The following is a 24,309-nucleotide window of genomic DNA, read 5'->3' as shown; positions in this document are numbered from 1 at the left end:
CATTCAATGTTGTTGTTTGGAGAATATCGGAGATACCTGTGTGAAGATTATTGCAATGATTAAGGCTTCCTTTGGTTTCTTAATTCCTCTCAATTCATCATTATAACTTTTTCAAATCTCAACATAAAATATAATAAACAATTTAATTTTTTCAAATCCTAAAATAATAATAATATTAAAAAATAATATTCTAATAATATTTTATCATCTCAACTCAACTCAATTCAATTCACTTTAACATCCAAATACAATCTAAATGAAATATAGATGAAATGTATTTTTTTTTAGAAATGTGGATCTTGTGCCATCAGCCACATACCCTTGACAAAATGAGATGCGTTAAAATATTTTTTCTATCCAAACCTAGCGTGGAGAAATTCTCTCCATAATCTTTATATGAGTTCATTATTTTGGTGGGTTTTTTCCTTTCAAAAATTGTTTGGCAAGCGTAATATTTTCTTTCTTTATTTTAAAAGAGATTTATGAGTTACTTCTCAGCTCTCTTGTGCTTTTTGGAGGTTTCGTGTTTTGACCCTTATGAATCAAATCGGTCGGTCCGGTCCAGCAATGGACCGAGCATTTTTTATCCATCATTTTTTTCAGATTGGACCACCAAACACCTATAAGGACCGATAGCTATCGGTTCGGTCTGTTCCGGTCGATCCATTCGGTTCGACCTAATTATTATTTTTTTAAAATTTTAAAATTAATTAATAAAAAAATTTATTTAAAATACTAAATTAAACTAAGTGACTTATTAATGTGGATAATGTAACAAACTCAATAGAAAAATATTTTATATGGTCAATGATAAAAAATTTAAAATTAGATGAAAATTACATTATTAATTTATATAATTACTATATAATTAACTAATTGATATTATATATTAGTTAATTAATAGAATATTAATAAGTGTTAATAACATATTTAAGATTTTATATTGTTAATAGTGATAGGTTAGATGAAGATATATATAAAATATTATTAATTTATAGAATATTAACAAGTACTAATAACATATTTAAAATTTTATATTATTAATTGTATAATTATTATATAAATAATATATATAAAATATTTTTTTATTTTTATTTTTCATTTGATTTGATCCCGGGTGAAAAAATCTTGGATCGTGGATCGGATCAAAATTTTTTGATCTTCTAAAATATGAACCGAAACTGACTGATCTCAATCTCGATCCGATCCGGACCGTTGACCGTTATGCTTTGATATTTGGAGGAATGAAATCCTTTTTTAACCCAAAAAAAGAACAAAACTGTGTCGGGCGGTAAAAGAAAAAATTTCGTATATTTACCTGGGTCGTAAAAAGGTTGTACCTCTGCCATTACAGATTTATTGATTGAAGATACTACTTAATTTTTCGCAGCAAGCTTCTTGTAAACACCAGAAAAGGTCTCCAGTTTATTAGGGGGATAACCACGGCCTTGCAGATTAAGCTCTGCTTCGCTCAGAAGAGAAAACCCTACGCTACGGGCCTTGAGGGGACTTGGGAGGAGGCGGAGGTCACTTTTTAATCGCCGCTAAGTATGAAGGAGATTGTGACTATTCAAGTTGGAGGTTTCGCCAACTTCATCGGTTCTCACTTCTGGAACTTCCAGGTTTGATTCTAACATGTCAGTTCATTGTAGTACTGTGATTTTCTTTCTACCGTTCTCTGCCGCTTTCTATGTTTAATTGTTTTTCAGTGAATAAAAACTCTCAATTCCAAATACATGACCCGCATTTCTTCTGGTTACTTTTGCTGCTTTATGCAATTAAAATTCATTACTTTCAAATACGTTAAACCTGTTTAGCTTCGAAAATATGACCTTTATTGTGATAAGATTGACATACGGCGCATCTGAAAGTTGATTACGGATTTTCTATGGTGCCTAATGGTTAGGCGTATAGAAGTTATGCCAAAGTATGGACTGGCATTTTCTCCTATCTAGGATGGCTTGGCTTCGAGAGGCTTACTTTTGCCTTTTCCGATGAACTGGAAATGGGTTGAGGTTACGAAATTTAGTGTCGGTCATTTTGGAGATTGAATTTGAGTGGAAGTTCACAAGATTCTGGTATAAAGTGTTAATTCCCACTTTGCATCACCTCACGGTTATCCTTTAGATATACTTCGTTGAACAGATGTTGGATTTATTTCTATGTTTTTCTTCCGTGATCTCTTCCTTGTGGATATGCACAAACTTCTGTTTTATTAGACACCTTTGCTTCAAACCCTCTATTGGAAGCCTACAAAATATCTCTACAAGAACGTAGCTTGCAAATTGAGTTAAGTGCTAAGTTCGAGGGGTTATTCATGCTCTTATATTTAGAAGGAAATCTGGTGTATATTTTGGTTGTTAGCATAAGTTGGTGACTCTCCCATGGTCCACATCACCAAGAGATCTAAACTTTACCATTTTTCCCCTTGTCAAACATTGTTTTTCATGTGCCAAGATATGCAAATAGCATTTAAAAACCTTGGTTAGTTTTATAACATATAGGACATATTCTGCGTCGATGTTCAATTTTATCTGTGTTAGGACTCCTTTGGGTTTGTTATTAATTCTTAGCTCTGCAAGCTGTTGAGAGTCGAGATAGCTTTTTCCCCTCCCCTTTTTTGGTAACATAAAAGATTTACCTTGTCTTGTTATAATTGTAGAGATCATGTTGATGTATGATTTTATTTGACGTTGTTTGGGCACTTTTAAACACGATATATTAACTTATGGGCTTGATGCTGAAGGATGAGTTGCTCGGGTTGGCTGCAGACCCTTATGGCGATCCAGTATTCAAGAATCATTCTCTAAATATGGACGTGCTCTACCGTAGTGGTGAGACACAACAGGTAGAGACTTATAAACTGCGATTTAAGAATATCTTTTGCAACTGTTTATTAATTAAAATCTTAAATAGTTTCCTAAATAGGTGTAATCACATATATACCTCCTGTGTACTTAGGCTATCCTATCTTTAAATCAATAAAATATCTTCTTATAAAAAAAAATTAAAATCTTAAATAGTTTAGCAGATTTGAGGACTGTTTTCTCTTCTGTAATATGCATAGTTTTTGTACCGGTACATGCTAACAGCGTTGCTGGCAAAACATGTGCAGGGCACCCTTACATATAGTCCTCGCCTGGTTTCTGTTGACTTCCAAGGTACCTGGACTTATATTATATACATATTTTTCCTTTTGCCTTGGGTAATGCAATCTATCTATTATTATCATTATGTCCATGTAGGTAGTCTCTTTATGCGAATAGTATTTGGGCTTAAAACAATTTAATTTACTGGATAAGATACGACATCTCTTGCTTATTACTTAATCAAATGCACCTTGGTCAACAAAATCTTATGTCACCAAGGGATGATGATTGTAATCCGTGTTCCCATTTTAAATCTATCAATGGGGAAGTTTTTTGACATCACAGGTTCGCTTGGATCTATGAGCTCACGTGGTTCATTTTATAACGAGGCTACATCTGCACCTCCAGATGTTGTGACATGGTGAGAATCTTTTTAAAGATCTGTTTAGCATTAGCAGCTCCGATACAGTTTTTTAGCATTGAATTTGGTTTTGTAAAAGTTATATTTTTATGTCGGTGTGATTTTTGCATGAATGATTGAAATTATGACTTTTTTAGTGATTTTACTTTTTAAATATGCATCAAATTTTGTGATAACTTTTTAAAACAGTTGGGCTTGGCTGAAATTCTATACTGTCTACTTTTCTACCATTTAGAATTAGACCTGTCTCAAGTGTAAAAAAAATCTGTCCAGTAAGGATGTTTTTTCATTAGAATATTATGTTCCAATAATGTGTTCTTCCTGTGTGATTAGACTGTAACGTGAACTGGCTTCATTCAATTATATCGGTTAAGATTGCAAACCTTAGATTCCCATCTGATCTATTCTGTGTTGTAAATATTGTTTCCATTGAAAGCAAATGTTGAAGCTTTTTTGTGTGTGTTTGTATGTTGCATACTAGTAGACATTACATGCTTTGGCCCTACCAGTGTAACATTGTCTCAGGAATATTGAAGATTCTGCGTGCTCTTTGATTTGTTGTACATCACCGGATATACCCATGTGCTTCAAGTTGGGCACAAATGGTGCATGTAATTATTGTAATTTGTTATGCTAGTATGCATATGCTTTCTTATAATTTTTTTTTGTGTGGTAGCTTAAAAGACTCACTTTATGTGATACGTCTTTTAATCATGTAGTTTTGCACCCAAAAGTAGAGAACCTTGATATTTAACATTTGGACAATACAGGATGTGTATTAAATTCAGTCTCAATACCTCTACAGGTTGTCATTGAACTCTATCCATATTTGTTCTCTTGATTTTTATGTTGTGGCGTCTTCATACTTATCAAAACAATTATGTTGTGGTGTTTAAATGAAGTGAATGTCTATAAACTGCTTTGCAGGACTGGTAATGTTTCCACTCATGCGGCTGAACCACGGAGGAGGAATTTGTTCTTGCAAAGATTGAATGAAGAAGAGCAGGAGAATTCGACTCCAGTGAACAACATTAGTGGTGGGAGGAATGACCCTCAGAGAGAGATTCATGATGAGGATATAGTTGACTACTTAGATAATGGCGTCGAATATTGGACAGACTTCTCAAAAGTTCACTATCATCCCCAAAGTTTGTATGAACTGGGTGGATTATGGATGGACTCTCAGCAATTTGATAGTTATGGAGTTGGAAGGGACGCCTTCTCCTGGGATTTACGAGGAGAAGAAATTAGTGAAAGGCTTCGATTTTTTGTAGAAGAGTGTGACCATATTCAGGTATAGAGTAAAAGCTTCTCATCTTTAATATGATTATTCCAGGGGAACTGTAAAGTCATCAGTCTTATATCTTCGATGTTTACTTTTTACCCCAACATCGAAGAAATCTGGGGAAATAAGCTATATTCACGGTATGATTTTCAATTTGATAACATCTTGCTGTGAATCCCTTGAATTCAGGAGTAGGTGAAGATTTTCATTTTCCCACATGTTAGTGATTCGAGTTTCTGATTATGAGCAAAGTACCATGTATTTAATGAGACCGAGTTATCTTATAGTGTAGCATAAAAAAACTTGTCTATTTTTTACCATTTAAAAGGTTTAAAGAAGTACAAAAGCTGAATGAAGTTATATTAATATTGAAATGCTAATTTCTATTTTTCTCTCTTGATTTTACTGGTTTAAGAAGAATGGGACCTTTTTTCTTGGAGTGCTTTATGATTTCCCCTGGTCAGTTTTTGTACAACCTACTGTATTGAGGATACTGTTTGCCTATGAGGTAAATTTGGATCCAAGAACTCAGTCCCAGGCACGTTTCTCTAAAATGGAGCATTGTGATTGCCGCCTGTCAACAAGGGTTGGTAGTCACTACAAGCGAGTTTGAACTTGTGAAGTCCTTGTAAGTTTTTCATTACATGCCAGGATCTGATAGAGCCCAAGAGGCTGATGTTACTGTTCTTTATTTGCACCAAATATTCACTAATTATTTAGCCATGTTTTTTACTTGCCATTTTTACTCTATTCATATTTTGTATGGCAATTTAGTTTTAGGCTATTTTATTGAGTAATTTTAAAACCAGCTTTCTAGATCATTCAAGTTTTGCCTGTAGTCAGTATCTGTGTGGCTATAAAGATGTGTATCCTATTGGGATCATGGTCGGATGTTGAGAACATCCTCAGATATGTAGATGAATGACCCATGGTTTTCTGGATCGTTAGAGTCTAGCATAATGATATTTATGTGGACATTTTTCAATGCTTTAAATCCTGGAAAACTGCCTAATTGCAGAAATAGAGTTTGCATTGTAGGCACCTTTTTGTGGCCTATTAATGCAGTGATTCTCAGTTTGAATTCTGATGCTATCTATATTCTTTTTGTTTTGGCTGAACCTTTGTTAATTTTGACAGGGGATTCAGTTCATTGTCGATGATTCAGGAGGATTCTCCTCTGTAGCTGCTGATTTCCTGGAGAATATTGCTGATGAATACAGAAACACACCTGTATTGCTCTATGCTGTCAGGGATCCAGGTTCTTATGCGATCCACAAAAGCCAAAAGCAAGCAATCTCTAAGAATCTTCATGATGCAATTTCATTTTCAAGACTGTCATCCTTGTGTAAACTGATTGTGCCAATTGGTCTACCCTCCTTGAGTAGAAGTAAGCAATTTTATACATTTGGAACGTATTGTTTCAGATGGTTATCTTCCCTTTCTCAGTAATGCCTTGTTTCTTTTCGTGTACTAGCCATTTTGACTTTGAAGCATTTTTTCCATTGTCTGGTTTGTCTCAGAAAAACCGGGCTTTGTTGATTGTCTTAAAAGTGCACACTCGCTAATTTTTTATTTATAGTAACTTAGTCTTTTCTTGTTTCAATTTGATCTTGGCATTATGGATTTATCTGGGTCCTATGTATCATGTTGAATCAGTGTGTACACTTCAGAAGTAATACTTTCCAAAGTCTATCCTAAATGATCCTCCCCCCTTTTTCATTATTTTTTCCTATATTAGGGACTAATCGTATGTTTATGTTATTATGAAGGTAAAGCTTCCGCGTTGCTCTGCATTGAAGATCAGAAGCCTTACCACTGCAGTGCAGTTTATGCTGCTGCACTGCATTCTATTAGTCTCCCTTTTCGAATGGAAGCACTTGGCCCCTCTGCCGATTCACGTAATGTTTTAGGTGCTTTTGACGTCAATAGTATTGTACAAATGTTATCAGGGCAAGGTAGGAAGAATATGGTGGCTATTATGGATGTTGCAATGCCAGCACCTTTCATGATTGGTAAATATTTTAATGGCTTTTCACATTAAGCCTTGCTTTAAGTGACAAGTTTGGTTAATTGTCCAAAATTCTGAATCCAGGGAGACAGGCTGAACAATCTTTGTTAAGGAATTTGCAGCCATTGACACCAGAGATAGCAGAAGATGTGGAAGACTTGCAGGCGGTGGAATCCATGACCATCCATGGAGCATTCGGGACAGGGACTTTGTAGAATCTATGCATTCATCGCTACATTTATTTTTCTTTTCTTAGTCTTCTGAACATTGTTAAATATGCTCTTAATGAACTGTTCTGATTTCACTGCCTTCAGTCCACATTTAAGGATCCTAATTCCATATATAAAACATTACTACTTAATTAATGTTCAAGTTGCTTTGCCAGGCAGATGGAGGCTATAAAGGGCTCTTTTTCCCTGTCAACTATTTTTTTAAAGGATGCATAGGTGACAATGCTAAAGTGATTATTAAAGTAATCTGTCACCTGTCTCCTGGTACTTGGAAGAGACTTGGAAGTGCTCATTAGAGGTTTTAATTTGTGGTGTTGGATGGTCACCTGCGGATTTTTGAAGATTGTATTTATCTTAACTCTAGAGCTCTAAATTTTTAACCAAATATGGATGAGTATTGATCGATTAAGCCAAAGATGTATTTTCTTTTTCCTTGGTTTTCTTTTTTAACTGAAAAAAGATATACACAAGACTGGGTGTTCCATCCTAACGTTGCTTGCAGTAGTCTATATTAAGCCAGACTGAAGTGGCATTAGCTTGGCGTTTTCTTCTTTTTTCTTATTTTCAGAGAGAGAGGGAGATGGGAGCAGGGGTACCAGTCGATATATAAAGCTCATTTGTGTTGCTATTTATTCTGCTGCTTGATGAGGACTCCATGCATTTAATGTTTTTGACTTAATTATCTTGTTCTACAGGAGGCCATCGGGCTCCAATTTCTGAAGTAAAAGATATGGTTCATGCTGCCTATGAAAATGCAATAACAAGACCAAAGTTCTGCAATCTATCTGTGGCTCTCTGTCCTCTCCCAATTCCTTTACCTTTTCCTAAAATATTTAGAAGTGTTGTTGGCCAACATGGTGAGCTGTTGGGTACTCCTGTCAATGGTTCTCCATTGAGGGGATCGCTTGATGTCCATTCCATCCCGATGGCAGGTAGACTACGTTCTAGCAGTGCTGTCTTGCCATTCCTGGAGAATAGATTAGGAAATCTTCGAAAATTTGGAACTCAGCAAGGGGCAGTTGGGGCCGAGTTAGTTAGGAGGTGGGGCTTTGAAAAGGATGAATTAGAAGATATGGGAGAGACACTATCTACAGTGGTTCGGGAATTGGATCCTCACTTGCAGGTGTCATCAGACTCAGATTAAGCTGCTGGTGAGTGTAAATATATTTGGTTCATTTGTTTTTCATTTTTGTAGATGAAATGGTTGACCAATCTAAGCCCTATATAACTCCTTGGCCTTACTACTTTTAGAGATCCTCATTGTTGCAATCCCATTAAATATTTGGCAGGTTGAGATATTCACTGAAGAGTAGGGAAGAGTTTTGGCAATTGCATGGAGATCTTAAAAAGGCTGCACAACATTTGTAATTTCTTTGTGCAAGTGTAAAGCATAGCTGAAAGTCCGGAAGAAAGAAAGGCAAAGCTAAGAAACTTGATAAAGTGATAAAAGGACTCGTTTTTGGTTGTGCAGGACTGTTTGAGGCTGAGCTTATCTTGTATTATGCCTTTTCTGTTTTTTTTTGCTTCTTTTTCTTTCTTTGTGCAGGAAATTTTCCGAGTCTATGTATAAAAGTAGTCATTTACGAGCTATCTTTTGTATCTTCTGTCATTACAAGATTTGGTATGACGGGCTGGAAGAAAGGACATATGATCTGTAGAACTAAGGTATTTAATTACTCGAGTCGGCCTTATTATATTTCGAGTCGAATTTCTCATGAATCATGACATGCTACTTCATACAGGTAAATTTATTTAAGACGAGGAGAATCAGCTGTCTTTTAGACAGAAATAATATGATATTTTTGTTTTGTCTATCCAATGTTTTATCTATCAAACGGTTCACGAGTAATGTTATATATCATACTTTCATCTTATTTTGATCATACTAAGTGGTATGTGGCACATTCATCATCGTTAGATGATAAAAAAAATATGTAATAAATGATTATTTAATGGTGATAAATGTATCACATCATACTTAGTGGGATGATAGTTTAGTGTATAGAATTTTTCTTAAACAAGCATATAATTTTTTAGGTAAATATGTCGACCTTAATCCTTTAGCAATCAAACAAAGAATAGAAAAAGATTGTAGGAAGGTGAAAGGCATGAGAATGAAATAAGAAACAGCAACAGGTCTCCTCTAATCCTGACATGACAATTGTTTAGGTTTACTCTCTGTCTTGTTGCATATCTTTCAAATTTGGAGCCTATTCTTTTAAACCACAGAAAGTGCAGAGGAAAAAGAAAAATTAATATTGCCATTATTAATTTATGTTCAAATATTCTCTTTTGGTCTTCTCAATGTGTCACAAGTTTTTCCTGTGAATTACTATCACTACTATGATTATAATAATAAGCTATCATCAACTCATTAATGAATGTCTACTTATCAAAGCAATCTGTAATTAGTAGAGAAATGATTTTTATAAGTTTTAAATAGACAAGTCTTGCGCAGGTCTTTGTAAAAATGTGAACCTCATTTTGAAATGAATAAAAAAAGTTATTATTATTTTTTTTTTATTGAGATCCATCTTTTTACAAAGAATTTTTACAAAAGAATATTTACAAAACTTATATATTTAGAGCAAGTAGCTAATTTCAGTAAGCTTACAAAAAGACCTTCCAAACTCTGATTTACATTTTTTGGGGAGGAACCAAAAGGAGCAAAAAAGAAAAAGAAAACTGTACTGAATGTTAGGGGTGGCAATCGTGTTTTTGGATCGTATTTGTGTCGTGTCAAGTCATGAACATTCGACTATATAGGCCAACCCGAACCCAACCCATTAAGTTAAACGTGTTAAGCTTCTAAACCCTAACACAATTTTCTCATATTGATGAAGGATTGAGTTGAAATCTCCTAATCCTATAATGGGTCTAGGAAAGTTCATAGCTATAGTATTTAGTAGATTCCAAAAAGCTTGTTTATGATTATATTGAGTAGGACATTAAGAAAGAATGAGAAGCCAAGGTATATGAATAAGATCAAAATACACCAGAGAAGTCATTACATTACTAGATATATGCATAGGTTTGACATCCATTCCTAGGCACCACCAATAAAAAAAAAAAAACCTCATTTCCTCCCGGGGAACATGCATAAAAAGGGAAAATCATAACCTATTCACAACACCATTAGTATTTACATAAGATAAAATTGTTTCCTCAAGGAAAACCATATCAGGTTGGTGAGACTTGATTTGAGCCCTTAGAGAGGGCATTGTAGAGAGTCAGGCAACCCTTTACAATTCCAACATATCAATATCATTTCTGAGTTGGTAGAAACTTAGACCTTGCCACGTTGCCCATTTTAGGAAAAAAAAAACAAAAAAGGTTCTGAGACTGAGTATTGTTACCGACGGGGACTTCCTTGAGATTATCCTGAAGGGCAGCAGCTTGTGGTGAAACGCACGTCTTCCTTTTCTTCTTGGTCATTGATAATGTTTTGTTGTTTCCTTTGGCCCTGATGATTGTTGCTAATGGTTTGTCTTCATCGATTTGTGCTTTTTCTCCAAATGAGTGATCTGAGCTTTGAGCTGTGGGATTTTGGTTGTTGGTACATGCTTAGAGATTTGCAACTCTCTTCTTCCGTGGAACATCTTCCTCAGAGTGAGTTACTTCCCTTTTCCTAGGGTTACTTTGAGATTCCTAGGATTCTTTGGTTGGGAGGGGGTTCTGACGAATTGTTGGGTGAGATTTTTGGGATTATGAGAGATGGGGGTTGTCTCAGGAGGGAGGGATCTGAATCTTTTATCAAGAGAAGAGTCTCAAGTGAAGTAATAAGCTTTTGGGTTTGTTGGAGTTGAGTGTACGAGGAAAGGGGCTCAACTTGAGTTTTGGGACCTTCTACGATGGTGAGAATAAGACCACTTTCTTCTTTAAGGGCAATGGGCTCAAGTTTTGACTGGGCGCTGGGCTCGATAATTTCTCAAACTGAGACATAATTGTTTGTACACTGATGGGCCCATAAACAAAGCACTGAGGTCAATTGGGTCTTGCTTAGGGAAACTGAAGGGGACACGATTAGAAGTCTTTGGGCTTGAATTAAAGGTTGGGAACTCATGGTGTGATTTATTCGGACTTAGGGGAAAAGTTTTAATGTGGGAGGGGGGGGGGGGGGAAGGCTCAATGCTTTGGATGTCTCATGGGGGGGGGTTTGGGTTATTGGCAATAAATGGGCTACTGGCAATTAATGGGCCACCAGTTTATTAATGGCCCATTGTTCATCTTCTTTGGCTTGCTCCCCTGCGATTTCTCCTCCAATTGTTTTGCTGACTTCTAGTGAATGATCTCCATTGTCCCAGACATGGAATCCCTACAAATATTTGTATTGTGTTGCTCCAATTTTCAGAAATGGAATAGCAGGAGCCCTTCTAAGTAAACATATTCTATTTGCCTTTATGAAATGACTTTCTTGCAGAAGTTTTTTTTCTGGCTAATCTTCCATTTGTTCTCTGATGCAAATCGGAGGCAATGAGACTCTTTGGTATGTTTGTCCTTCATTTGGATGTTGGTTCAAACTGAATGGATCATTTCTCCTATAAAGAGAATTTTCGACTCTCATCCATGACCCATATTGGGAGACTTCGGGTAGAACAGAGTATCTAGGGCAAGTTTGAGCAATGTGTCCCAAGCACCCACATCCATAACAGAAATCCGAGAGCCTCTCATACTTTATTAAAAAAATATCACTTCAAGATTTGGCCATGCCAAATCAAAACCTTCTGGGAGTGGTTTTTCAATGTTAACTTCAACTTTCATTCAAAGGTACATTTTCAATACTACTCTGAATATGGAAGCTTTATCCACTTCCATAAGATTATCTAACACCTTTCTTTCTTTCCTTCTTTCTTTTATTTTTTGGCATTCTGGTTAGTGAGCATTTCCATAGGAGGGCATGGATTTGGACCCAAAAAATAGAAAAATTAAGAGCGAGCTCATGTATACTAAGTCCTCGTGGCTAGTGCCTTAACACCATATGGAATCCCTAAAAATTCCATGGATGATTAGCTAATACCTTTTATTTGCCTTGTTGGGTTGGGAATGTGAACATGAATGTGTTGGCGTCAATATCTTCAATTATAAAGCCCAAGATAAAACTCCAAATAGCTTTGATGGTTGCATGGAAGGTATTTTTGTTTAAAGGTATAAAGGATATCAACTTGCCTACCAGTGTTAGATTGGAGAAATGATTCAAGGGACCTACCACTAGTTCAAGTTGGAGATCGCTCCATTACAATGCTTCAATTTGGCTAATGAGCTTGTCAATATCAGATTGCTTGGATGACATTTTGGTGGAGTTTGTGAGTCAATTGGTTGGTTTTCAGATGAAGGTTAATAGAGTATGATAAAGGTGATTTATAGGAGGAATGTTGGAAGGTATACTACTAAGAGGTGAATAACTCACACGAGAGGCAGAGAGAACTCACTTAAAGAGAGTTGGTTTAGCCCTCCTGAACGGTTATCTATGTTTACCAAGTTATGGTACCATGGGGGGACATACATCCCTTTTGTTGTGAAAAGTCAATAATTCCATTAACCAAAAGAGATTGCCCTATTTATGAAGAAAATAAAAAATAGGCGAGTATTTTCACATTCATGATCAAAACCCCTAATATATGTATAGCATTTGCTACTTGGAGACCTTCATATGAACAGGCATGCATAAAATCACAAACGCAATCATCTATAAACATCTATTTATACACAACCATGTATAAACTAGGAGTAGAAAGAAATAAAGAATGTGCACATCTCACGAAGCAAAAGGTGATGAGAAGAATTATAAGCAAAAGGGACATGAGGACACTGAACAACAACACTGCAGTATGCAGGAAATACAATGTAGCCACAAAAGTTTATGTAAAGCAGAATGCAGTAGCAAAAAGAAGTAAAGTAGTGGCACAGAAAAGCAAAGCATTAGCGGAAAAGTATTGGCGACAAATCACTCTCAAAGGCTGCACAAATTGCACACAATAGCATATAAAGTGATGAAATACATGTAAAGCAATACCTGACTCATGTAACTGCAGAAGATTACTTGTAAATCACAGGAAGATAAAAAGTTAACTTTAGGACTATTTCTTTTCTGTTTTCTGTAGTATATAGTAGAAGTTTTTGTATCAATTGATGGATGAATGAGAATCGGATTTTCTCCAATATATTGTTTCATTTTGAGTTCTCATTTCACTTCTAACATGGTATTAGAGCAGACAAGTTTTCCTGCCGTGTTTCCTTAAGTTTGCAAACAAACTTCATTTCATAAGCCATGACATCCTCCTCTTCTTCTTCTCCTATTTCCCTTGTTGAGAACCCAAATAGTCCATTCTTCTTACATCATAGTGACAATACTAACACTGTCATTGTCTCACCTCCATTGACTGGTTCAAATTACATATCTTGGAGTAGATAATTTTTGCTTTCTATTTCCACAAAAAACAAGTTGGGCTTCCTGGATGGCACCATTTCTACCCCTGGGTTGTCAGATCCTTCATATGTGTCAGGGCTGAGATGCAACAACATTCTCCTTGCATGGATCCTAAATTCTGTTTCAAAAGATATTGCATCTAATGTATTTTTCATGACCTCAGCTAAACAGGTTTGGGACAAACTTAAGGAAAAATTTGCACAACCTGATGAAGCTCGAGTTTATCACCTCCAACACAAATTTAGTGGCATTGTTCAAGGACATCTCTCTGTAAGTGATTGCTTCACACAGCTTAATGCTATATGGGAAGAGTTACATAGTTATAAACCTCTTCCTTGTTGTTCTTGTGGAAAGTGTACCCATGATACTTTGAAAATTGTGGGTGAGATCCAACAAGGAGATTATGTGTTTAAGTTTTTAATGGGCTTAAATGACAGCTATGATTCTGTAAGAGGACAGATCATTTTGCTAAGTCCCTTGCCTTCATTGGACAAACCTTTTTTACTAATTTTACAAGATAAAATACAAAGGCAAGCAAGGAACACTGCCTTACCCATTTGAGAACCTTCTACTCTTCTTGCCTACCAAAACTTTTCAAAGAAAAAGGAAAAGTCAGATTACCACTTCACCTCATGAAGCACTTGCTCCAAGTGCCTTTCAACTGAACCTCTCTCAAGCACAAGCACACCACCTCATGGCTCTTGTCAATGCTTAATTCCCTCAGTTGGACTTGGGACTGACTAAGCCAATACTGCCTACTCCTGCTCCTACCAAACTAGACACTTTTGAGACCAGCTCCTCGACCACACCTTACTCAAACTTAGCAAGTAATCATCACTGCCTCTCCACTCTTTCCATACTTTCTGATCATTCTCATCTCAGTACTGTGAATCACTACAAACATGGTTCATCCTTTCACCATAAGCACTCTGCTATTTATAACACACCATGGATCATGTACACGGGAGCCACTGATCACATGGTGTGCTCCACCTCATTTTTTGACAATTCCTCTTGTTGCATACAAGCCTTTGTACAACTCCCAAATAGCACAAAGGCTCAAGTCACACACATAGGCACTATTAAACTTTCAAGCTCACTGTTTTTAACTAATGTCCTGTGTGTGCCCTCATTTACATTCAATCTTATCTTAGTTAGTAAGCTCATTCAAAGACCAGGTACATGCCTATTTTTCTTAAGTGATCTGTGCTTCATTCAAGCCCTCTCTTCATGGATGACTATTGGACTTGCTAAGGTTCATACTGGCCTGTATTATCTACTGCCTTGTTCCCATGATAACAACATCAATCCTCCTTCAACTCTCTCCAATCAAACTCGAGTCAATCAAGCTGTCATACGACATGATTTTGATCTATGACACTTTAGATTAGGACATTTATCTTCACAAAGAATGAATTTAACTCATTCTTATGTACCTAATGTAAAGTCCAATGATCAATCTCATTGTAAAATCTGCCATTTGACCAAACAAAAACATCTTTCCTTTCCTTCAATTGTATCCACTAGTTCATTTCCTTTTCATTTAATACACTATGATATAAGGGGGCCATACTCTTAAGCATCACTCTAAGGTTTTCATTACTTTTTAACTATTGTAGATGATTATTTCAGAGCTACTTGGGTTTTTCTGATTAAATTGAAATCAGATACAAGATCTATCTTGCAATCATTCTTTCAACTCATACACACTCAATTCAATAGTAAAGTTAAGAAAATCAGGACTGACAATGACCTTGAATTCGATATGGCTGATTTCTATAAAGACCATGGCGTTATTCACCAAAGTCATGTGTGTATACCCCTAAACAAAATGGTGTTGTTGAGAGGAAATACCAACACCTCTTGAATGTGGCCCGAGCTTTTCTCTTTCAAGTTGCATTGCCTACCCAATTTTGAGGAGATGCAATCTTAACTGCAGCATATATCATTAACAGAATACCTACACCCCTCCTTTCTAATAAATATCCTTATGAAATGCTCTTTTCATCACCGTCTTCCCATGCTCACTTTCGTGTTTTTGGATGCCTAAGTTATGCTAGCACCACTAAACACCACAAAACTAAGTTTGAGCCACGAGCTAGGCCTTGTATTTTTCTAGGATACCCTGCAAATATCAAAGGTTACAAGCTCTATAACATAGAAACTCATTCCACCTTCATTTCTAGGAATCTAATCTTTCATGAATCTGTCTTTCCATTCCAATCTTCCACCTCCATTCCCTCTTCTCATTCCTCTATGGACATTCATTCTTCCTTTCCTCAAAATCTAGTCCTACCTCATGCACCACTAGATGACTCATTCACACCTTCTCCCATGTTATAATCTGTTGACTCCTTCAACCCCTCTCCTTCCCATCCTGTTTTACAATCTGAAACACTCCATCCTGAAACACTTGTTACTTCATTTGATTCAACTCCTCTTTCATCCCAACCTTATGAGCTGCATACCACCCCTCCTCCTCGAAGGTCCACTAGAGATAGACATCAACCTACCTATCTCAATCAATACCACTGTCAGATAGCATCATCCCAACCCCTCCATACTTCATCCACCTGACCTCAATACTTCATCCACTCTATCATCACCTGACCTACAAACATCTCTCCCCATCCCACCAATCTTTTTTGTTTCTCTCTCATTGTTTTCTGAACCCAACTCCTATAGTGAAGTTATCCAATTTAAGTATTGGCAGGATGCTATGAATACTGAACTCAGTGCCTTAGAAGAGAATACACTTGGACTGTGACTTCTCTTCCCCCCAACAAAACTACAATTGGTTATAAATATGTCTTCAAAGTGAAACTCAAATCTGATGGTTCTCTTGAAAGACACAAAGTAAGGCTTGTAGCAAAGGGTTACACTCAAAGAAAGGGTTTTGACTTCCAAGAAACCTTCAGTCTAGTTGCTAAACTCACCACAGTTTGTATCTTCCTTGCCTTAGCATCCATTCAAAACTGGTTTTTATCTCAAATAAATGTTCATAATACTTTTTTACATGGGGATCTTGATGAGGAAACTTATATCGACCTACCACCTAGTTACAACATTCACAAAGAGTACATTTAGAGAGAGAGAGAGATTAGTTTGCAAGCTGAATAAGTCCATCTATGGACTTAAATAAGCATCGAAGTAATGGTTTTCAACGTTCTCTAATTCACTCACTGCCATTGGATTTCATCAATCCAAATCTGACTATTCTTTATTCACCAAAGTGAGTCAAAAGGGATTCACAACACTCTTATTGTATGTGGATGATATCATAGTGGGAGGCAATTCTCAAGAAGAAATTGATTTGCTCAAAGCTTACCTTTATGGCAAATTCAAAATCAAAGACCTTGGACCCCTCAAATATTTCCTAGGACTAGAGGTTGCAAGGTCATCAGCTGGAATCAATATCTGTCAAAGGAAGTATGCCCTCGAAATCTTGAAAGATTCAGGGTTACTTGGCACCAAAATAGCCTCCACACCCATTGAGTTGAATTACAAATTGAGCCATACCACAAATGAAATTCTGCAAGATCCTACAGCCAATAGAAAACTCATTGGAAGGCTCATCTACTTGACCATTACCAAGCCAGACATTACTTATGTTGTAAATGTTCTAAACCAATTTATGGACAAACCCTCACACACTTACACTCAGCTTATATAGTTCTCAGGTATCTCAAAGGATCCGTAGGCCAAGGCATTTTCCTATCATCAAGGTCATCTCTATACTTGAAAGCATATAGTGACTCTGATTGGGCTGTTTGCCCCGAGACTTGGAGGTCTATTACAGGTTTTTGTATATTCATTAGAGATTCATTGATAAGCTGGAAATTAAAGAAACAAGTAATTGTTTCTAAGTCTTCAATTGAGGCAGAATATAGAGTATTAGTCTCTACAAGCTGTGAAATCATGTGGCTCCTTGGTTTGTTAAAAGAGTTCAATATCAACCATGCACAATCTGCTATCTTGTTCTGTGATAACCAAGTAGCCATCCATATCACAAAAAACCCCATCTTCCATGAAAGGACTAAGCATATAGATCTGAACTGCCATTTTGTTCGAGAAAAAGTCCTGGCTGGAATCATCACCCCTGTCCATATAGACTCAAAGTTCTAGTTGGCAAACATCTTCACTAAGGCCTTGTCAGTTTCTACCTTTCAGTTTTTACTGTCCAAGATGGGGATTCTTAACATCTATGCCTATCTTGAGGGGGAGTCTCACGAAGCAAAAGGTGATGAGAAGAATTACAAGCAAAAGGGAAATGGGGACACTGAACAACAACACTACAGTATGTAGGAAATACAATGTAGCAACAAAAGTTGATGTAAAGCACAATGCAGAAGCAAAAAGAAGTAAAGCAATGGCACAGAAAAGCAACGCACCTGAGGAAAAGTATGTGGCTATAGATCACTTTCAAAGGTTGCACAAATTGCACACAATAGCATAAAAAGTAATGAAAGATATGTAAAATAATACCTGACCCATGTAACTGCAGAAAATTACTTGTAAATCACTAGAAGATAAAAAGTTAACTTTAGGACTCTTTCTTTTTCATTTTCTGTAGTATATTGTAACGCCCGTCCTTGTAGTGAGACTTTTTCTAAAATATTTTTATAAAAGGACAACGGGAACTACCGTCGGATTTAAAACTTTTCACTTGCATACCCAGGGTTAGGGCTGCAAACGGTCCGGTCCGGCGATGGACCGAATATTTTTGGTCCATCATTTTTCTGGACCGAACACCCAAACGGACTGGATCGGTCCGGTCCGGTCCAATCGGTCTGGCCTATTTTTTTTATTTTTTTAAATAATTAATAAAAAAATTTTATTTAAAATACTAAATTAAATTAAGTGACTTATTAATGTGGATTATGTAATAAACTCAATAAAAAAATATTTTATATGGTCATGATAATAAATTAGATGAAAATTATATTATTAATTTATATAATTACTATATAATTAACTAATTGATATTATATATTTATTAATTCATAGAATATTAACAAGTGTTAATAGCATATTTAAAATTTTATATTGTTAATAGTGATAGGTTAGATGAAGATATATATAAAATATTGTTAATTTATAGAATATTAACAAGTATTAATAATATATTTAAAAATTTATATTGTTAATTGTATAATTATTATATATAAAATATATATAAATTTTTTTATTTTTTATTTTTCATTCGGTCCGGTCCAGCCCGAAAAAACTGTGAACCGTGGATCGGACCGAATGTTTTCGGTCCTCTAAAATGTGGACCGGACTGGACCGGTCTAAGTCTCGGTCCGGTCCGGTCTAGTCCGGACCGAAACGGTCCGACCGGACCATTTATCACCCCTACCCAGGGTGCGAGACTCCACGTTTATAAAATAAAATGTGTTTTGGTAATAAAAGAGGTTTACAGCGGAAAACATTGATGTTACAATAAACATAAATCTTATAATAAAAAGGCCTTTCGTGCGTTTAAAACTCGTGCCTAGACTTTCGTGCTCTTCCCCATGGGCCGTGTCAGTCCTGATCATGCATAAAATCTAAAATGAGTCGAAGACTCGTAAGCATTACTTCATAAAGTTAAAATATAACAACATAGGTTTTCATTCATGCATTCATCACTAGTATATACTATTCCGTGCATGCATACGTACTTACGTGCGTTCGTTTGAAAACTTCACTGGACGGAGTTTTTCTCTTTTAAACATGGGCATCCTTTTTGTAAAACGTTTCTCCCGTTAGTGCCTTCATTTCTTCAAGAGTTCGTGCATGTTCACGTGCATACGTGCATTCTTTTGAAAACGTCACTGGATGGGCTTTTCTTTCAAAAGGCTTTCCTTTCTTTAAAACGTGTCCCCCGTCAGTACCTTCATTTCTTAAAGGTTCGTGCATTCGTGCGTTCGTATATGCATGCATACATCCATTCGTTCTTAGCCAGTACACACTATTACGCCCCGTGTGTTTGGGGTTAGCAGTCTTCCTTTGGACTCAGATTCAGCCCGTGGCCACAGGTTGGGAATCCCTTTCATAGGGGGCAACACTGGGTGCACTTCCAGTACTACTTACCCGGCATTGCAATCTGCCCATTCATTGGTACCTTTTTCATTCATTCATGTGGCCATTACGTATCTTCATACATTCATGCTTTCATTTCTTTCTTTCTTTTTATTCATGCATTCATTCGTTCATGTCAGCTCAAAAGAGCTGGAGCTTTCATTCAGCTCATTTTTTCATTTAACATTTAACAGTCATTTCTTTTCATGAGAAAACATTTCTTTTCATGAGAAAAACATCGTTTGGGGCATAAGCCAGAAAATCATCTTTTCGTCTTTCAGTTCATTTCAGTCTCATCCTTTCTTTAACAGTTCGTTCGTGGAAAACTTCATTTAAGAACATACATGGGCTTAAACGTCAGCTTTCATGGCATCCCATAAGCGATCCTTGAACGTCGTCAATCATGGCGTCCACGAACATCACCCCTTGGCGCACATGAGAGCGTCGGTTCGTAGGATCCATAAAAACATCCGCTTTCATGCCTTTCATACATTTTCATCAGTTTATGGATTTTCTTAGAAAATACATACAATAGATACAAAATATAGTCATCCATTCACATGTGTATAATTAATACTTTGGTTGAGAAAATAGGGGCTGCCAAGAAGGGGCCGTACATACTTATACCTTTGAACACTTAACATTTTCTTTCTTAAAACGTCTTTCATTTCTTTTCGTAAGCATCTTAAAGGAAAAACATTTCTTGTATCTTGGAAAACTCTAGAAGAGTATGAACGTAACACTAACCTGGACTCCATGCTACTTGCATGTCATTCAGTCCATTTATGTGCTTGTCAGATGGCAACCTACATGCATACACATACCTTAGTGTCATTCTCTATCTAATGCATAAGCAACTTGAACTATAAATAGAACTACGCTATACTTGGAACATTCTCCTTCTATCTCATGCACTTACGTGCCCTTCACTATGTTAAATCCTTCGGGGACCACTTACGGTCACCACAACTTCCAATTCAAAGTCTTGTCTCGAGTGCTCATCCACTAAAGTGAACCCATGATTCACCTTAGGATTAAGATACTAAGACATTCATCTTACTCTTCTTATAACCACATTCCGACGCATGATTCCGACTTATGGAATCACGCATCCCAATCCTAGATAATACGCCCGTCACTGCCTTCATGCATCTTAGCTCACACTAAATCCTCATTCCCATCCATCCAAGCCACATGGCTCTAAGCCAACTCTGAGGCTCAAGCACCGTGTAACTGTACTCATGACATATTACCCATTACATATGATGAATCCATCCGACATATGTGTCTACCCAGATTACACATGTACTTTACCCCTTCATCACCTAAGATCAACATATGACACGTTGATCACCTGCTCGTAGGGACAAGAGCCATACTTCAATACCAATCTTCTCTTAACCCGGCTAGCATGACTTTTCACGCTACCCATCCCTTTTGACAGTTCATCCTAACATTTAACACGACAAGACTCCATTCACAACTACGCCTTATGTCACGTCACATAGCCCAAGATTGCTCCAGAGCTACACTGTGACCTTGTCGCGTTACCCAACATTCTGCTACGTCAACTCCTGACTCACACGAGTACGGTTCCTCACGTACTCCCGTCACATCGTGACATCTCATCACGTTCCCTTTACGTCATTCCTACACTCTAACATTTCACCCGTCATAAGCATGACTGCCAATAACCATGTCACTTCGTGACGTTGCCCAGTCATGCTTCCGCTGCGTACTCTTACACTTGACCCGTTACTTCGCCCATCACAAGCACGACTGTCAGTAGTCATGTCACTTCGTGACATTCCTGAGTCATGCTTCTGCTGCGCACTCTTATACTTGTTCTGCTACTTCACGCCTATTCCTAGCCATAAGTCCATCACGGTGACACTTGTCACCTCAGACTACAAGCTACGCCATAACTACTTCGGGACACTATTCCACAGTTCCCGACACTATCCATCACGTTCCATGCCCATAAATCACATAACCATCCTTATTTCTGCGACACGCCACACGGCATATCGTTGCACCTTATGGAGTACATCCCATGCGTACTCTCTTCTCACATGCTACGCCACATCATCACTATGACATACCCGTCATATAGTACATCACTCCATCACATGGAGTACATTCTACTTGTACTCGCTTTACATACGCTCCATCACCACTATGGCATACTCGCCATATGGTGTATCACTATACCACATGGAATACACTTCATGTGTACTACATTCACCTGCATTACGCCACATCACCATTATGTCATATTTGCCACATGGTGCATTACCCCGCCATACGGAGTACACTCATCGTGTACTCCCTTCATACGCACTACGCCACATTACCATTATAGCATACCCGCCATATGACGCGTCACTCCACTACATGGAATACACTCTGTATATACTCCATACACGTTACGCCACATCACCACTATGCCATACAAGCCATATGGTGCATCGTCCACCACATAGAGTACATTCCACATGTACTCCCCACATATACAACACGCCACATCACTATTATGGCATATCCGCCACATGGTGCGTCATTCCACTACATGGAATACACTCTGCATATACCCCATGCAAGTTACGCCACATCACCACTATGGCATACACGCCATATAGTGCATCACTCCACCACAAGGAGTACACTTCACGTGTACTCCATTCACATGCATTACGCCACTGAGTACACTCCACTCGTACTCGTCCCGTTCCACAATATGCCAGGAGGGTATATTTTACATATACTCTCCTTGTCTCACATTACGCCACACACACAGAGTACACTCAGCGTGTACTGTTCCCATTCCACATACGCCACGCCACCAATACCGCACATATTCCCCAATCACACTACATGGCACAGTCCACAACACTTCTCATCTACACCCAACACATCACAGCGCAACTACACGGCACAATGCACCTCCATACAATACAGATATGCCCAACACTTCACTACACAGAATGCCCAACACTTCATCACACAACACCACATCACAATACCACAACTCCACAAATACCAACAACACAGTCCACAACCTAGTCAACTAATCAATATCTAACATAAATACAAGTGATAGAAAGTTATACCATCGACGGGATAACTCGTGCGTTGCTCGTTGATCGTCACAGTCGATGATGTCGGAAGTGTCGTACGTGGCGGCTAACCCACGTACGTTAACTGTTTAGGCGTTTGGATAGTTAGGTGTGGTCTTGGAAGGGCTCGCGGTGGCCTTGTGATGATGGCAAAGAGCATAACACGACGGATCTAGCCGTGAGCAGTGGCGGTCAATCACACGCAGTGACTGTCCATCACGTGCAGTGGTTACCCACCACATAAAGTGGTGGTTTGGACCTAGGGCTCGGCTAAGGGAAATGCGGTGGATCTCGTGGTGGCGTCGAAGTGGCGCCACGGTGGCTCACGACAGCGGTTCAAGGCCGTGAAGTGGAGGAAAGGTCGTGTGAGAGTGAGAGTGAGAGAGAGTGTGCGTGCATGGGTGGTAGATCGGGGCCATGGGTGGTTGGCTTGGCTTGGTGGCGGCCTAAGGAGGTAGATGACGGTGGTTACCCACCGTGGGTGGCGGCGCACGGCTGTGGAGGACATGCAACCCGTGCATGCATGAGGGGGAAACCCGTGTGGTGGAGAGAGGCTATGGGCCTCGGGTCACGTGGAGGAGGAAGGGGGAGGAACAGGGAAGTCAACAACGTCACTTGGTGGTCGTGGGTGCCGCACACGGCGGCGCACGATGGGGAAATGGGTTAGAGACCCATTTCGGGTACTTGCCATGAAAGGAGAGGGAGGGCTGCGTAACAGGGGCTGGCTTCGCTGGAGGATGATAGCCGGTGGGAGGGGAGGTCGCCGTGGGAGCGGTGGAGCCATTGGGCGGCGCACGGCGGCGCAGTGGCCTTGAGCCCGTTTGGGCTTTGCACTTCCAAGGGAGAGGAAGAGAGAGCGTGGGAGAGAGAAACTGGCGTGGATGGGCTCGCCAGAAGGAGAGGAGGCCAATGGTGCCGGTGGTGAGAGCTGGAGGCGCACGGCGGCACCGGGCTGGAGGTAGGATGCTTCGGCGTGAAGGGAGGGGCAGCGTACCACGTACGCTGAAGGAGAGAGGGAGGAGAGGGGGCTGTGGGAAATGAGGGAGAAATAGAGGGGGTTTGGGTATTTAACCCAGTCCCTTCGTCTGGGGATCTACACAACGATCTAACGATGAGGGATTAAAACACTGATTTGAAAACGCGTAAAACATTAACTTAATTAAAAGTACTTAGAGGAATTAAGGTAAATATTATTTTAAACTAACTTTAGTTTATAAAATAATATTCTTCATCATTAATAAAATGATGGAATCTCACTTAACATATTAAAAAGAATAAAATCATTTGATTAATAAAAGCTTTCAACATAATTTAAATCTCATAATATCTTAAATAATTGAAATTATTTTTATAATAATATTAAAATGATTTCCGGCAATTATAATATTTTTGGAGCTCTTCAATAATATTATGATTGTCGTATTTAAGATAAATCTTAATTCAATAACACTGGAAATACTCCTTATAAATATTTCCAGCATATTTAAAACATTGGGCATGCCCTAGAAGTCACACGATATCTTTCGAGACACGCCATCATGGTTGGACACACATGACGAGTCTCGCAGTCGTTAGATAGAAGGGGCAGACAATTTACAAAATCTCTATCCTCGGGATTGGCTTACGTCATAAAGACGAAACATACGTCAAAAAGAATAAGCGTATGTAAG

At 38.1% G+C, this 24,309-nt stretch overlaps 1 protein-coding gene across 2 annotated transcripts; it reads left to right on the top strand.

The window, feature by feature from the left end:
- Positions 1-1,359: 1,359 nt before the first annotated feature.
- Positions 1,360-8,623, top strand: LOC108981212 (protein misato homolog 1). Of its 2 annotated transcripts, none has more exons than XM_018952313.2 (10): positions 1,360-1,622; positions 2,772-2,848; positions 3,116-3,161; positions 3,435-3,510; positions 4,438-4,804; positions 5,933-6,182; positions 6,565-6,807; positions 6,888-7,007; positions 7,729-8,184; positions 8,323-8,623. In XM_018952313.2, the coding sequence occupies exons 2-9, from the start codon at positions 2,813-2,815 to the stop codon at positions 8,175-8,177; spliced, it is 1,587 nt and encodes a 528-aa protein (XP_018807858.2). In that variant the 5' UTR covers positions 1,360-1,622; positions 2,772-2,812; the 3' UTR covers positions 8,178-8,184; positions 8,323-8,623. The 2 variants fall into 2 exon arrangements, with proteins under 2 accessions (XP_018807858.2, XP_018807857.2); XM_018952312.2 differs by having other exon boundaries at positions 2,747-2,848.
- The last annotated feature ends 15,686 nt before the right edge of the window (positions 8,624-24,309 follow it).

This window comes from Juglans regia, chromosome 7 (genome assembly GCF_001411555.2).
Source record: "Juglans regia cultivar Chandler chromosome 7, Walnut 2.0, whole genome shotgun sequence".
NCBI classification, from domain to species: domain Eukaryota; kingdom Viridiplantae; phylum Streptophyta; class Magnoliopsida; order Fagales; family Juglandaceae; genus Juglans; species Juglans regia.
This window is presented reverse-complemented; position numbering and strand designations above follow the sequence as displayed.

What these genes read in the sequence shown, in the direction of transcription:
- LOC108981212 (XM_018952312.2), top strand. Translation starts at nt 1,551, where the DNA reads ATGAAGGAGATTGTGACTATTCAAGTTGGAGGTTTCGCCAACTTCATC. An exon ending in CTCACTTCTGGAACTTCCAG is followed by an intron (nt 1,623 to 2,746) that starts GTTTGATTCTAA and finishes TTGATGCTGAAG; the next exon opens with GATGAGTTGCTCGGGTTGGC. An exon ending in AAGAGTGTGACCATATTCAG is followed by an intron (nt 4,805 to 5,932) that starts GTATAGAGTAAA and finishes TAATTTTGACAG; the next exon opens with GGGATTCAGTTCATTGTCGA.